This window comes from Pseudophryne corroboree, chromosome 9 (genome assembly GCF_028390025.1).
Source record: "Pseudophryne corroboree isolate aPseCor3 chromosome 9, aPseCor3.hap2, whole genome shotgun sequence".
Taxonomy (NCBI): Eukaryota; Metazoa; Chordata; class Amphibia; order Anura; family Myobatrachidae; genus Pseudophryne; species Pseudophryne corroboree.
The window spans coordinates 38259700-38275802 of NC_086452.1; the positions used below are offsets into that span (position 1 = coordinate 38259700).

The following is a 16103-nucleotide window of genomic DNA, read 5'->3' on the forward strand; positions in this document are numbered from 1 at the left end:
TATTTGTTCTGACCACATAACTGTCTGAGGTGAAGTATTGCATAAGTGGATCGTGTTCCGCACACTCCCATCGGCGGTCAGTGGGTTAACAAGTAATAAATCAAGAACACTAAAGACGTTAATAGTTGTGCTAGGATCACTTTCAAAATTAAATTCGTAACCACAGCAATCCCGTCCGTGAAACCCATCCGTCGGACAGCTGCTGAATTCACAGCTGTGTAGGGAAACGCGTGGACTGTGCTCTGCTGCCATATACTGCAAGCTGCAGACACAGCACAAGGCACGCATACGGCAAATGAACATTTACAGGCTCAATGTATATAATATGTGCAGAAAAATATACTATCAAGCCTTCAACAGCGATAAACCAAAATGTTATATTTTATATAATTAAACATTAAATATACTAATATACTGTATACAAGTCCCACACACTAGCATTTTTCAGTATTTAGGACGTTTAAAAAGTATTTCAGCATAAAATGCTTTTCATTATATTCCATAAGCATTAATTATCTGATGTATACAGATTTGTCCGTTCTTCCAGTTACGCCAAATAACCCTCTCGGTGCGCCACTTCCAGGGAGACTCGGCCGTGCGTCTTTCTCTGTCAAAAAGCGCGTTTTACTGGCATAAACAAAATAGCTGCGACAAAATGACATGGCTAGATTACGCTGATAAATTTGCTGTGCAACATTTATACATCTGTGCTCTACAGAGTCTGAAAAGGTGTAAAAAGTGCGGCTTTTCCTCACGCCAAGTTCCGTAGCTTCAACTGCGACTTTGTATGTGTGTGGGCGGGGACACAGACGTATATTTAAAGCGATCTGCACTCCATATTAAATCTTCCTGAACGCTCATCCACAGCTCAAACCCAGCTCTCCCCGTTACAACCCAACAGGAGAAAGCTGATTTGCAGCCAATAACTTGAGTGAGGGGGAAAAAAAATTAAATTGCAAATCAATTTTTCTAGAAAATAATTGCAGCATTAAAGCAGCAGAATGATTTCTATAAAAAAATAATGATAGCTTTAAAAGGCAAACAATTAGCATAGGACATTACAGTGCTAAGAAAAGAGCGTATAATGTCTGATGCGTTTATGATGCTGCTCTGGCACACGGGCTTACTATGGAATCTATTACAGGGGAAAAGGTCTGAGCGAAGCACGGTTTTAATAATACAATATGCAGAGCCTCTTGGCACACGCCTAAAACGGAGACTGGCAATCCAGAGGCGTCCAACAAGCCAGCTCGTGTTACTAGGCCCGGTGTGTGTGTGTTCTGGAGCTCAGGACAAAATCCCTAAAGGTCACTGGCAACTGATTCTAGTGCACATGAAGAATAACAGAGAACCCTTCACGGACCTCAAAGAGGCCGCGTCCCACAGGGAAAAGTCTTCTGAGGACTTGAAAGATTTGCTCAACGTCTGTCAAGAAAGGGATCCAGCAAAGGGCGAAAGCGGCAATTACAGTCACGGCGATCTTCAGTAGGAGAAGGAACCTGTGGAAACAGAACACGAGCTGTCTGAGATACGTCCCAGGGTCGTTTCTGAGAATTCCAGTGACAACTTGGGACACGGTGTCTGGGTTAAACTGATGGGTAGCAGGCAGCACCGTCCGGGGGGGATTTAAGAAGTGGAGAAAAACCGGAGCAAGAAACGGTTTTATTTGAGAATCCAAAATAAGGCCATCATGGCATTCTCAAGTAAGATTTTACTCAAGTTTTTCTTTAGCCCACATTAATAAATACCCCTAGGTGTAAAGATAATACTCCCCCGCCTGACAAGTAGGATCGTGGTGGTACCGTGTCCGCAGAGCTGTCAAAGCTATTGCACAAAATATTTACCTCATTGCACATTGAGCAGCATAATTGTGCTTGTTTTAAGCAATTGGCCCTAAGCATTCCCAGCTCTAGCCTAACCACAACGTACAGCCAAATAAATGGATTGTCACCGTCCCAGCTCTATTCATATGAAATGTGACTCTGTAAATAGAACATAAAGAAACAAGAGATTGTATCCTCGGAAATCAGCACCTCTGTAAGATTGGTCTTAAATTTTACCACAGAAGTACTAATTTCTAGCAGCCATTACCAGTGTACGGGGATTACACAGCTGCCGATGAAATTGGATGGCCATGATTCTCACCCTAACTTTCATGAATCTGAGATATCATTGCTTCTAGTCTGGATGCTGGCCACTACAAAATGGCTGCCGCCACCATTTTGTAGGACTCATAACAGCCAACATAATTGGTTGGTATGGGTTACATCTCACACACCCATACTTGCATGATGAACCATATTATTACATATGTCAGAGAAAAGAGGATTAATGGGGGATACATGTAAGTAAAATATAATTTAGTGATGACCAGATGGTAAAAATAGGATTTTAAATACCTACTGGTAAATCCTTTTCTCGTAGTCCATAAGGGATATTGGGGACACATTAGTACGATGGGTATAGACGGTGTCAAAGTCAGAAAAATATCACGCTGCACATTGCCATATATGCACCTCATGCGTGTGCCCGCTGCACGAGCATGAGCTCTCCCGTGCGTGCGTATACTCGCGGTCGCGTGCACACGCGGGCGCGCGGTATGCGTATTTACGGTAGAGTTTGTGTGCGTCTAGCGGGCGACTCAATCGTAACATATTTTAGTCATATAATGTATTTTGTAGATTATGGTCCCTTTGATAGAATCTGAAAGTTTAGTTAATATAGCATGTTCGGGGACAGAGAGATTCCTCTTTGTATGATACGAAGGGTCAGACAGGGGTTACACAGTGGTGTTTAGTATCCATCGGAAGAGAATATAATTAGCAATATTCCGGTGTTGGTTTGAAGCGGATTACTCGCTCGTGCGTATAGTTATGGACATAAGAAGTTTATGGACATTTACTATATTTGCACTAAATTACCCATGCGGCGGGAAACCCAGTTTCCCTCCCACCTGAGCAGTTTGAAATAGTCACAGCCCACCTGTATGAACCAACCTATGACCTTTTGTTATAATGCAGAGACGAATTCCTGTGTCCAATGAACAATAAGAATGTAGGGACCATTGTACTGTACTGTGTGTAAGTGTATATAAAGACAAGCCGATCTGGGCCAGCTCTCTCTCTTCTCAACGGTTCTCATCACTGATAATCGGGAGCTGGATATCCAGAAAGGCGCTTGCGATTGTTCCCCTTGTGCGTAAGTTCTCTGCAACCATGGCCCTCATTCCGAGTTGATCGGTCGCAAGGCGAATTTAGCAGAGTTACACACGCTAAGCCTACGCCTACTGGGAGTGTATCTTAGCTTCTTAAAATTGCGACCGATGTATTCGCAATATTGCGATTACACACTACTTTGCAGTTTCTGAGTAACTTCAACCTTACTCTGCCTGTGCGATCAGTCCAGTGCTTGTCGTTCCTGGTTTGACGTCACAAACACACCCAGCGTTCGCTCAGACACTCCCCCGTTTCTCCAGCCACTCCTGCGTTTTTTCCGTAAACGGTAGCGTTTTCATCCACACGCCCATAAAACGCAGTGTTTCCGCCCAGTAACACCCATTTCCTGTCAATCACATTACGATCGCCGGAGCGATGAAAAAGCCGTGAGTAAAAATACTATCTTCATTGTTAAATTACTTGGCGCAGTCGCAGTGCGAATATTGCGCATGCGTACTAAGCGGATTTTCATTGCGATGCGATGAAAAATACCGAGCGAACGACTCGGAATGAGGGCCCATATTTATCTCCTAGTTTGTGTAGGCCATTCTCTCTCTCTCCTTCCCCCTTGAATGTAATTGTGTCTTTGTTGTATTTTAAACGTGTAGTAACTCGGTTAGGTATTTTATGTTCGTTTGGTAGTGTATAACTTGTATTGTGTATACTTTTGCGATTGAACGTTCATTCATTCCCTTAAAAGGTGTTAGACCCTTAGACCGGTATTTGAGTGTTTATTATATTGCTAAAGGGTTCTCAAAGCGTAAGAGTCGCTCATACAGCTTTTAAACAAACAAGGTTACACTGTTACATTTACACCTTATCACTGCACAAAGGTTTACAATTTAAGTACATTGTTTATGGTATTGTTACAAAGGTTTAACTCTGTGAGCGTCAGCGCCGCTCGTGATCTCCTCGTGGTCTCGAGCGTCCGCTACGCTGATAGCGTATCATTACGTCAGTCGGCAGCCTATAGCGTGCTTGCCTTTACGCTGTAAGCCGTGAGCAAACGTGCCGCTCGTGCGTCTCGTCCACGGCTAAGCGTTTGTACGCTACGTGCGTACTCTTACGGTATTCCATACGCCAATTGCGTACTGTGTTCATTAACCTTTTAGAGTGTTTTAAATAGGATAAATATTAGGCTTTTACAACGGGGTCCAAAGGAACCAGTGCACTTTAAATTTCTTCGACTGGGTGTGCTGGCTCCTCCCCTCTATGCCCCGTCCCACAGGTAGTTACAGGTCAAACAGTGACCGAAGGAGAAATGACATACTTGAGAGAAGGAACATAACAATAAGTGTGGTGAGATTTATACACCAGCACACCATAACATAACTGGGCCAGCAACATCTGGCACCATAAACAGCAACGGCTGAACAGGTAACACATAACAGAGAACCTGCAGAAAGTCACCGCACAGAGGCGGGCGCCCAATATCCCTTATGAACTACGAGAAAAGGATTTCCCGGTAGGTATTTAAAATCCTATTTTCTCTAGCATCCATAAGGGATATTGGGGACACATTAGTACGATGGGGATGTCCCAAAGCTTCCAGAATGAGCGGGAACGTGCGGAGACATCTGCAGCACTGCCTGCCCAAACTTGGTATCCTCTTTGGACAGGGTATCAAACTTGTAGGACTTCACAAAAGGTATTCTTCCACGACCAGGTAGCGGCTCGGCATAGTTGCAAGACCGAGACACCACGGGCAGCCGCCCAGGAAGAGCCCACCGATCTAGTAGAGTGGGCCTTTAGAGACTTAAGAACAGGTAAGGCTGCCGACACATAGGCCTGTTATATAGTAAATCGAATCCAACGAGCAATGGACTGCTTTGAAGCAGGGCAACCCTTCTTCTGCGCTTCATAGAGCACGAACAAGGAATCAGTCTCTGATCCGAGCGGTACGCTTGATATAGATCTTCAAGGCATGCACAGCATCAAATGCCTCCAGAGGAGCAGAAGCGTCATAACAGGACGGAACCACAATAGGTTGATTCAGATGAAATGCGGAAACAACCTTCGGCAGGAACTGCTGTCTAGTCCGGAGCTCAGCTCTGTCCTTGTAAAAGACCAAATATGGACTTTTATACGATAAGGCCCCCAATTCTGAGACATGTCTAGCAGATGCCAGGGCCAGTAACATCACCGTCTTCCACATGAGGTACTTGTCTTCTACCGTCATCAGAGGTTCAAACTAAACAAATCCGAAGGAGGTCGGATGTGAAGCACCCCTTGCAAGAAGGTCTGAACTTCAGGCAGTATAGCCAACTTCTTTTGGAAGAAGATTGAAAGAGCTGAAATTTGAACCTTAATGCATCCCAGACGTAAGCCTTGATCCACTCCAGCCTGCAGGAAACAAAGAAATCTTCCAAAGTGAAAATCGGCAGATGGATATGTGCGTTCCTCGCACCAGGAGATGTATCTCCGCCAGATATTATGGTAGTGTTTCGACGTCACAGGTTTTCTTGCTTGCACCATAGTGGCAATGACCTTTTTAGAAAGTCCCTTGTGACCTAGGATGTTCCGCTCAACTTCCATGCCGTCAAACAAAGCCGCCGTAAGTCCGGGTAGACGAACGGTCCTTGCTGAAGAAGATCTCTTCAGAGTGGTAAAGGCCAAGGGTCTTCGATGGACATGTCCAGAAGATCCGCGTACCACGATCTCCGGGGCAAGCAGAATTGCCTGTACTCCTTGATGCCGGATCCTCTTGAGCACCTTTGGGATCAACGGAATCGGAGGAAATATGTAGACCAGCTGGTAAGGTCAAGGCGACGTCAGTGTATCCACTGCGCATGCCTGAGGGTCTCTGGTTCGCGAGCAATAGGAGCGAAGTTTTTTGTGGAGGCGAGACGCTATCAAGTCGATCTGGGGGCAACCCCACCAGTCGATGATCTGTTGAAACACTTGAGGATGTAGGCCCCACTCCCCTGGGTGGAGATCATGGTGACTCAGAAAGTTTGCTTCCCAGTTGTCCACTTCTGGATGAAGACTACGGACAGTGCTAGTGCATTTCTTTCAGCCCAGAGGAGTATTCTTGATACTTCTCGCATGCAGGCACTGCTTTTTGTCACTCCTTGTCGATTGATATACACCACAGCCATGGCGTTGTCCGACTGTACCTGGATTGCTTGATCCCGGAGGCCTGAATCAGGGCATTGTAGATAGCCCGAAGTTCCGGGAGTTTGATCAGAAGTAGGGCCTCTTGGGCAGACCACCTGCCCTGGATCTGCACACTTGGGTAACCACCCCCCATCCTCTCAGACTCACATCCGTCATGAGGAGAATCCAATCCTCAATTCCGGTGCATCGACCTTCCTGAAGATTGGAAGACTGCAGCCCCCACAGGAATTAAATCCTGGCCCGGGGTGACAGTCGAATCACCTGGTGCATCTGACGATGGGAACAGCTTGTTCAGGATGTCCAGTTGAAAGGGTCTGGCATGGAACCGTCCATACTGGATGGCCTCGTACGAGGCTGCCATATTTCCCAACACTCTTATGCAAAGATGAATGGAAACTCGAGTCGGAGAACCATACGAACCATTTCCTGGAGAGTTCTCACTTTGTCCTCTGGGAGGGACACTTTTTGCGCTACAGTATCCAGTAGCATTCCCAGAAACAGGAGCCGCTGAGATGGGTCCAGGCGGGACTTGTGTAGATTGAGGATCCACCCGTGGTGTGACAGAAGGTGCATAGTGCGATCCATATGGAGCAGTAGGAGCTCCATGGAATTCGCTTTTATCAGGAGATCGTCCAGGTAAGGGACCACGTTGACCCCCTGGACCCTGAGCTGGAACATAATTTCCGCCATTACCTTCGTGAACACCCTCGGAGCTGTAGACTGGCCAAAGGGTAACGCCTGAAACTGGTAGTGATCGTTCAGCAGGGCGAACCTCAAGCCTGATGAGAAGGCTAAATTGGGATATGGAGGTAGGCGTCCTTGATATCCAGGGACACTAGGAATTCCTTACGTTCCAGGCCTGCGATCACCGCTCTCAAAGATTCCATCTTGAATTTGAAAACCTTTTAGGTAAGGATTCAAGGACTTCAGATTTAAAGATTGGCCTCACAGACCCATCTGGTTTTGGCACAACGAACAGACTGGAGTAGTAACTTTGTCCTTGCTGTTGCAGGGGTACAGGAACAATGACTTGGGACTGGACCAACTTTGTGATGGCCTGTAGTAGCGTAACACACATAATTTCCAAAGCTGGTAAGCTTGATTTGAAAAATCGTTGGGGAGGAGCACAGTCAAACTCCAGCTTGTAACTCTGAGAAATAAGGTCCGCTACCCAGGCGTCCTGGCAGGAACTTTCCCAAATGTGGAAGAAGTGACGTAACCGGGCTCCCACCTCGAGATCCACCCGGGGTGGGCGGGCACAGTCATGCTGAGGTCTTTGCGGAAGCTGAACTGGCGCTCTGTTCTTGAGAGCCGGCAACGGCTGGTTTCTTAGGTTTACCCCTGGTGCCTCTAACTGCATTTGATGCACCTCTGGCCCTAGATCGAAATCTGGTGGACCGAAAGGACTGAGTAGATGGACCCGGGTAGGTACGTCTAGCAGGCGGAGCCCCCTAGGGAAGAAACGCGGATTTCCCAGCAGTAGCTTTGGAGATACATGCATCCAATTTGCCTCCGAAAAGCCATTCACCTGTAAAGGGATGAGATTCCTCATTGCGTTTGGAGTCAGCGTCTGCAATCCACTGACGTAACCACATGGCTCTGCGTGCTAGCATTAATATTGCCAATCTCTTTTATGGAGTCACAGAGGACTCTTGCCGTGTCCTGAATGTGTTTTAGGAAAGTCACCGTAGTAACTAGGGTCATGTCACCCGAGAGACCTTCCTGAATTTGAGTAGCCCAGAAGAGAATTGCATGTGTCCAGAGGCGGAACTACCGCCAGTGCAACCAGTGTGTTGCACTGGGGCCCGCCTCTGTCCAGGGGCCCAAAGCATGTAATGAGTCAAACTGACTCATTACATGCCGCTGTGCGCTGCGGGCAACCGCTGCCCGCAGCGCACAGCCGCCCAGAGAGGAGAGGAGCAGCGGTACAGGGGAAGGAGGAGGGGGGAGGTGGAGGAGGGAGCCGCAGCAGCGCTTTGTTACTGGTTGAGGCGCTGCTGCCCCTCTGCTTCACTATAGGCTGTCTTCCGAGAACAGCCTATAGTGAGGCAGAGGGGCAGCAGCGCCTCCACCAATAACACAGCGCTGCTGCGGATCCCTCCTCCACCTCCCTCCTCCTCCTCCTCCTCTCCTGCCCGGGAATCGTCTGACGCTGCACCGAGGAGCCTGAGCCAGCGGAGAGGGTAAGTATAATTCTTCTTTCTTTCTTTTCTTTCTTCAAAAAAGGGGGACTGTCTGCCGCAATGTGTAAAAAGGGGGAATCTGCCTGTCGCAATGTGTAAAAAGGGGGAATCTGCCTGTCGCAATGTGTAAAAAGGGGGAATCTGCCTGTCGCAATGTGTAAAAAGGGGGAATCTGCCTGTCGCAATGTGTAAAAAGGGGGAATCTGCCTGTCGCAATGTGTAAAAAGGGGGAATCTGCCTGTCGCAATGTGTAAAAAGGGGGAATCTGCCTGTCGCAATGTGTAAAAAGGGGGAATCTGCCTGTCGCAATGTGTAAAAAGGGGGAATCTGCCTGCCGCAATGTGCAACAGGGGCACGCTGCCTGCCGCAATGTGCAACAGGGGCACGCTGCCTGCCGCAATGTGCAACAGGGGCACGCTGCCTGCCGCAATGTGCAACAGGGGCACGCTGCCTGCCGCAATGTGCAACAGGGGCACGCTGCCTGCCGCAATGTGCAACAGGGGCACGCTGCCTGCCGCAATGTGCAACAGGGGCACGCTGCCTGCCGTAATGTGCAACAGGGGCACGCTGCCTGCCGTAATGTGCAACAGGGGCACGCTGCCTGCCGTAATGTGCAACAGGGGCACGCTGCCTGCCGTAATGTGCAACAGGGGCACGCTGCCTGCCGTAATGTGCAATAAGGGCACGTTGCCTGCCGTAATGTGCAACAAGGGCACGCTGCCTGCCGTAATGTGCAACAAGGGCACGCTGTCTGCCATTATGTGTAAAAAGGGCACGCTGTCTGCCGCTATGTGAAAAAAGTGTACGCTGTCTGCCGCTGTGTGTAAGGGGACGCTGTCTGCCGTAATGTGTAAAAAGGGGACGCTGTCTGCTGTAATGTGTAAAAAGAGGAATCTGTCCACCGTAAGGTGTAAAAGGGTCTCTACCTGGTGTAGTGGTGCTACTGTGCGGCGTAATTTGAATAATGGAGACTACTGTGCACCGTTTTATGAATTGGTATTATTTTGTGGCCACACCCCTTCCCCACGAAGCCACGCCACTATGTATTTTTGCGCGCGCCTGCTGCGCGCACTGCACCTGTTTTGCATGCAGGGGTGGGGCTCCGATGCCGTTTCTTGCACACAATGCTAAAATGTCTAGTTACGGCACTGTTGCTAGGTATCCACTTCCCTGAGCAGGTCCCCTTCACCAGATCTTCTCCAGGGGTGAGGGGGTGGACTTGGATGGGATGGGGGGGGGGGGCAAGCCATTTTGTCGCACATGGGCCCACCGCTCGCTAGTTCCGCCACTGCATGTGTCATTCAGCAACCTGCAATAACCGGTCTTTGAGATACACCCGCAGCAATGTAGATAGATTTCAGTGTGGCCTCAATTTTCCTATCCCCCGGGTCCTGTACCGTAAAGGAGCCCGGAACCGGGAGTACCGCCTTCTTAGAAAGGCGAGAGACTAAGACGTCTACAGCCGGAGATTTTTCCCAGAACTTTCTACCCTCAGGGGCAAAGGGGAATGTATGCAAAAACCGTTTTAACACCTGATATTTCTTATCTGGATTTTTCCAGGTTAGTTTAAACAAATCATCTAATTCTTTAGAATCAGGAAGTGTGACAGTAAGTTTGTCTTGAGGGAGGACAAATTACTGCTGATTTGCAGCGTCCTCTAGGGGAAGCTTTAGCACATCCCTAATAGCGAAAATGAGGGGTTCAATACCCTGTGTAGGAGTGGAATCCCCACCATCCTGTATATCATCATCATCAGAATCTGATAGAAGTGCAGGTAAAGCACGTTTATGTGGATCTGCAGTAGATATGGGGGGTTGGGGAACATCAGCCCTGGCAGCTAGATCTGCTACTGCTCTTTGTAGTTCTTGGTGTTTTGTTGGCATTAGCAGTGAGTTGAGATGACATATCAGACATCATAGTTTTGATAGCCCCCAGCCAGGTGGGCTCGTGACTCTCCCCCACATTGTCATCAGCATTTTGTGAGGACTGACTACACTGCTCACATGATATGGAACCAGATGAAAGAGGGGTTTATCTGGTATTATATACACTGCATAACATGTTTTACCATTATGAAGTACACACAATACAATTTACAATGCAAGCCTGCCCTATTGCATGTGAGAGGAGACACATAGGAAGAGAGGACCCAGCACACCCAACGTGCAGAGCCCCAGTGAGGCTGTCAGCATTTTTACATTACATAGTGAAAACTGCTTATACAATGAATTCCCTCAGAGGAATATTATCTGTGCACAAATAGCGGCTCTCCCCCTAATCAACGCCATGTACCAGTGAACCAGCGTGTTGCGACAGCCAAGGCGCAGTTCCCCGCTGAACAAACAACACCTCAGGACGGTGGTACTGCAGCGGGGAGGCGGCTCTGCACCTCGCGAGGCCAGTGACTGTCCACCCCCCCTAAATACCACGGCGCAGGTATGCTATTGCCCAGACAGCATACCGAAATAAAATGAAGAAGAAAAAACTCAGCGTGTGTAGCCTCTCCTGAGGGCCCTTTTTTCGAAACTGCCTGTGGGAGGGGACATAGAGGGGAGGAGCCAGCACACCCAGTGGAAGAAATTTAAAGTGCACTGGCTCCTTTGGACCCCGTCTATACCCTATCGTACTAATGTGTCCCCAATATCCCTTATTGATGCTAGAGAAAACACTTTAGGTACGTGAATGCGAACACTATGACCATGTAACTCTACCAGATATGGAAGCATGCCTCGATACTAAGGTCACTTACCCCCAGCCAGTGATTCCCTTCTTGATGCACTTTCCCAGGAGGTAGCAGAAGAAGGGAAGTGAGTGGTACAGCTCCATTTGTTTGTAATTAAGTGCAAAGCAAAATGCCAGGGACCCCAAGGCATCCCAGCCACGCGAGAGCGCAACGACTCCCCACAGTGCAAAGCCGAGGCTGACAGAGTTGTATGTGTGTCTCTGTTAAGTGCAATACCGTTGTGTGTTCTGAAATCTTGTTGTTGGGAAAGACAAATGCCTGCAAGGGTTATTACAGCGATCTCTGTCATGATGAATGCGCACATTGTATCACAAACACACAAGTACAACACCGGCTACACAGGCTGTGTAATTTACAGTCACAAGCACTGTCTGCTTATAACCTCACTCCAGATACACACCCGGCAATGCAGATCACTGTATACTGCAGATCGGAAGCCTGTCGTACAATTAGAAGTCTCAGCAGAGGTTAGCAGGTCATTCTGGGACTTGCAGTTCCATAACAGGAGAGACACAAGCTGTCCAAGGTTACTCAATACTGTCCTCTTTATAATACCCTAATATATCAAAGGAGAGGAGAGCATTTCTGAAACTCTTCTGCATTTGGCCACAAAATTTCACGTTTCGTTGTCGGAATTTGATCTAAAATGTTTTGCTTGAGATTCTTACAATCATTTAACTAAGAAAGGTGGGATAATAAATAGGCAGACTGGGATATTAGAAGCGTTGCATCCCCTGCTATAGTAGATAGTCCCCTGGTTAGTCAGCGGAGGGCGTGTCTCTCCCCAAAAACTCCACTGGTCATACCATGGTCTTCTCTCACCGTATGCTTTCTCAACCAGCTTCACTGGCTCCTTACTCCATCAGAATCCAGTCACACCTTCGACCAGCATGTTCCGCTATAAACATGCACTGAAGACACAACTTTATTTATCAAAGCTTAACCAGTCCTCATCATAACTCACCCTCATCTCCTCTATTCCCCACCATGTATCTTTCCCAGTTCACCCCTCTCCATTATTATGTAAGCTCCTGCAGGCAGGGCCCACTTTCCTCCCTAGCACACTCCATGTCACCAGTATTCCGTTCCTTTGTTCCCCTTCAGTGACTCTGACACGGATTGCTCACCAATACCTTGGGTACAGGATCATCAGCGATTTGCCCCGCCAAGTCTGTGATGTTATAGTAATATAGTTTTGTACTTATGCTATATACTTACACCATGGTTAGCTGATGTGAATTATGCTCTGATACAGGGCCTAATTCAGACCTGATCGCAACAGCAACATTTTTCTCTAATGGGCAAAACCATGTGCACTGCAGGGGGGGGCGGGGGGGGGGGGGGGGCAGGTGTAACATGTGCAGAGAGAGTTCGATTTGTGTGGGGTGTGTTCAAACTGAAATCTAAATTGCAGTGTAAAAATAAAGCAGCCAGTATTTACCTTGCACAGAAACAATATAACCCACCCAAATCTAACTCTCTCTGCACGTTACATCTTCCCCACCTGCAGTGCAGGTTTTGCCCGTTAGAGAAAGATTTTGCGTTTGCGATCAGATCTGAGGCCCACAGTGTTTTAGGGGCCTAATTCAGGTTGGATCGCAAATCGTGACTCAACCGGAATTTGTGTGTTCGCCTGGCGGGCGCATAGTGCAGGGGGCCCGTCCTGCACATGCGCCTGCATTTACTGCGGGCACCCCGTAGTATTTGCGAACACCTCTGATTGACAGGCAGAGGCGTTTGTGGGGCAGCAACACTTAGCTTCCAAGGCGGAGACGGAGCAATACAGGCAGTTACGGGGGGGGGCTGCTGCGTGACGTCACACTCAGCCGCTCCGATGAAAAAGATGGCGCCGGGCTGCGCCGGCAGGAGGCTTCCCTAATTTCTGCGACCGTGCACTAATTGCGGCGCGATCGCAATTAGTGTGTGGTCGCACATGAGGGGCGGTTGTCAGCATGCTGGGCGGCCCCTAGCATGCGAGGAAAAGGATTGCAAATTCTGCTAAAAAGCAGAATTTGCATTCCTTGCTCAATAAGGCCCTAGGTTCGCAAACTTGTATGGTGCGGCAGATATTATGTGGCGCCTTATAAAATAAGATTTTACTTACCGATAAATCTATTTCTCGTAGTCCGTAGTGGATGCTGGGACTCCGTCAGGACCATGGGGAATAGCGGCTCCGCAGGAGACAGGGCACAAAATTTAAAAGTTTGACCACTAGGTGGTGTGTACTGGCTCCTCCCCCTATGACCCTCCTCCAAGCCTCAGTTAGGATACTGTGCCCGGACGAGCGTACACAATAAGGAAGGATTTTGAATCCCGGGTAAGACTCATACCAGCCACACCAATCACACCGTACAACTTGTGATCTGAACCCAGTTAACAGTATGACAAACGTAGGAGCCTCTGAACAGACGGCTCACAACAATAACAACCCGATTTTTTTGTAACAATAACTATGTACAAGTATTGCAGACAATCCGCACTTGGGATGGGCGCCCAGCATCCACTACGGACTACGAGAAATAGATTTATCGGTAAGTAAAATCTTATTTTCTCTGACGTCCTAGTGGATGCTGGGACTCCGTCAGGACCATGGGGATTATACCAAAGCTCCCAAACGGGCGGGAGAGTGCGGATGACTCTGCAGCACCGAATGAGAGAACTCCAGGTCCTCCTTAGCCAGGGTATCAAATTTGTAGAATTTTACAAACGTGTTCTCCCCTGACCACGTAGCTGCTCGGCAGAGTTTTCTGACTCCAGCCGTCCTTGAAATATATATTTTCAATGCTCTGACAACGTCCAGCAACTTGGAATCCTCCAAATCGCTAGTAGCCGCAGGCACCACAATAGGCTGGTTCAGGTGAAACGCTGAAACCACCTTAGGCAGAAAGTGAGGACGCGTCCGCAGTTCTGCCCTGTCCGAATGGAAAATCAGATATGGGCTTTTATACGATAAAGCCGCCAATTCTGACACTCTCCTGGCTGAAGCCAGGGCCAGTAGCATGGTTACTTTCCATGTAAGATATTTCAAATCCACCGATTTGAGTGGCTCAACCAATGGGATTTGAGAAAATCCAAAACTACATTAAGATCCCACGGTGCCACTGGGGGCACAACCGGGGGCTGTATATGTAGTACTCCTTTTACAAAAGTCTGGACTTCAGGAACTGAAGCCAATTCTTTCTGGAAGAAAATCGACAGGGCCGAAATTTGAACCTTAATGGACCCTAATTTGAGGCCCATAGACAATCCTGTTTGCAGGAAATGTAGGAATCGACCCAGTTGAAATTCCTCCGTCGGGGCCTTCCTGGCCTCACACCACGCAACATATTTTCTCCAAATGCGGTGATAATGTTGTGCAGTCACCTCCTTCCTGGCTTTTACCAGGGTAGGGATGACCTCTTCCGGAATGCCTTTTTCCCTTAGGATTCGGCGTTCAACCGCCATGCCGTCAAACGCAGCCGCGGTAAGTCTTGGAATAGACACGGTCCCTGCTGAAGCAGGTCCCGTCTTAGAGGTAGAGGCCACGGATCTTCCGTGAGCATCTCCTGAAGTTCCGGGTACCAAGTTCTTCTTGGCCAATCCGGAGCCACGAGTATCGTTCTTACTCCCCTTTGCCGTATAATTCTCAGTACTTTTGGTATGAGAGGCAGAGGAGGAAACACATACACTGACTGGTACACCCATGGTGTTACCAGAGCGTCTACAGCTATTGCCTGAGGGTCTCTTGACCTGGCGCAATACCGGTCCAGTTTTTTGTTGAGGCGGGACGCCATCATGTCCACCATTGGTCTTTCCCAATGGACCACAATCATGTGGAAGACTTCTGGATGAAGTCCCCACTCTCCCGGGTGCAGATCGTGTCTGCTGAGGAAGTCTGCTTCCCAGTTGTCCATTCCCGGGATGAACACAGCTGACAGTGCTAACACATGATTTTCTGCCCAGCGGAGAATCCTTGCAGCTTCTGCCATTGCCCTCCTGCTTCTTGTGCCGCCCTGTCTGTTTACGTGGGCGACTGCCGTGATGTTGTCCGACTGAATCAACACCGGCTGACCCTGAAGCAGAGGTTTTGCCAGGCTTAGAGCATTGTAGATTGCTCTTAGCTCCAGTATATTTATGTGAAGAGACGTCTCCAGGCTTGACCACACGCCCTGGAAGTTTCCTCCCTGTGTGACCGCTCCCCAGCCTCTCAGGCTGGCATCCGTGGTCACTAGGACCCAGTTCTGTATGCCGAATCTGCGGCCCTCTAACAGATGAGCACTCTGCAACCACCATAGCAGAGACACTCTTGTCCTTGTGGACAATTTTATCCGCTGATGCATCTGCAGATGCGATCCGGACCATTTGTCCAGCAGATCCCACTGAAAAGTTCGTGCATGGAATCTGCCGAATGGAATCGCTTCGTAAGAAGCTACCATTTTTCCCAGGACTCTTGTGCATTGATGCACAGATACTTTTCCTGGTTTTAGGAGGTTCCTGACTAGATCGGATAACTCCCTGGCTTTCTCCTCCGGAAGAAATACCTTTTTCTGAACAGTGTCCAGAATCATCCCTAGGAACAACAGACGTGTCGTCGGGATCAGTTGGGATTTTGGAAAATTCAGAATCCACCCGTGTTGTTGGAGCACTACTTGGGTTAGTGCTACTCCGACCTCCAGCTGTTCTCTGGATCTTGCCCTTATCAGGAGATCGTCCAAGTAAGGGATAATTAAGACGCCTTCTCTTCGAAGAAGGATCATCATTTTGGCCATTACCTTGGTAAAGACCCGGGGTGCCGTGGACAATCCAAACGGCAGCGTCTGAAACTGATAATGACAGTTTTGGACCACGAACCTGAGGTACCCTTGG

General features: G+C 48.4%; 1 protein-coding gene across 1 annotated transcript in view; it reads right to left on the bottom strand.

The window, feature by feature from the left end:
* Positions 1–16103, bottom strand: part of ALG6 (ALG6 alpha-1,3-glucosyltransferase) — a 52600-nt gene that overhangs the window by 17300 nt on the left and 19197 nt on the right. Inside the window, exons 7-8 of the mRNA XM_063939198.1 lie at positions 11265–11450; positions 1364–1499 (exon numbers count right to left, since the gene is read on the bottom strand). Of these exons, the coding sequence (XP_063795268.1) occupies positions 1364–1499; positions 11265–11450 (322 nt within the window). The remainder of the gene's footprint in view (positions 1–1363; positions 1500–11264; positions 11451–16103) is intronic.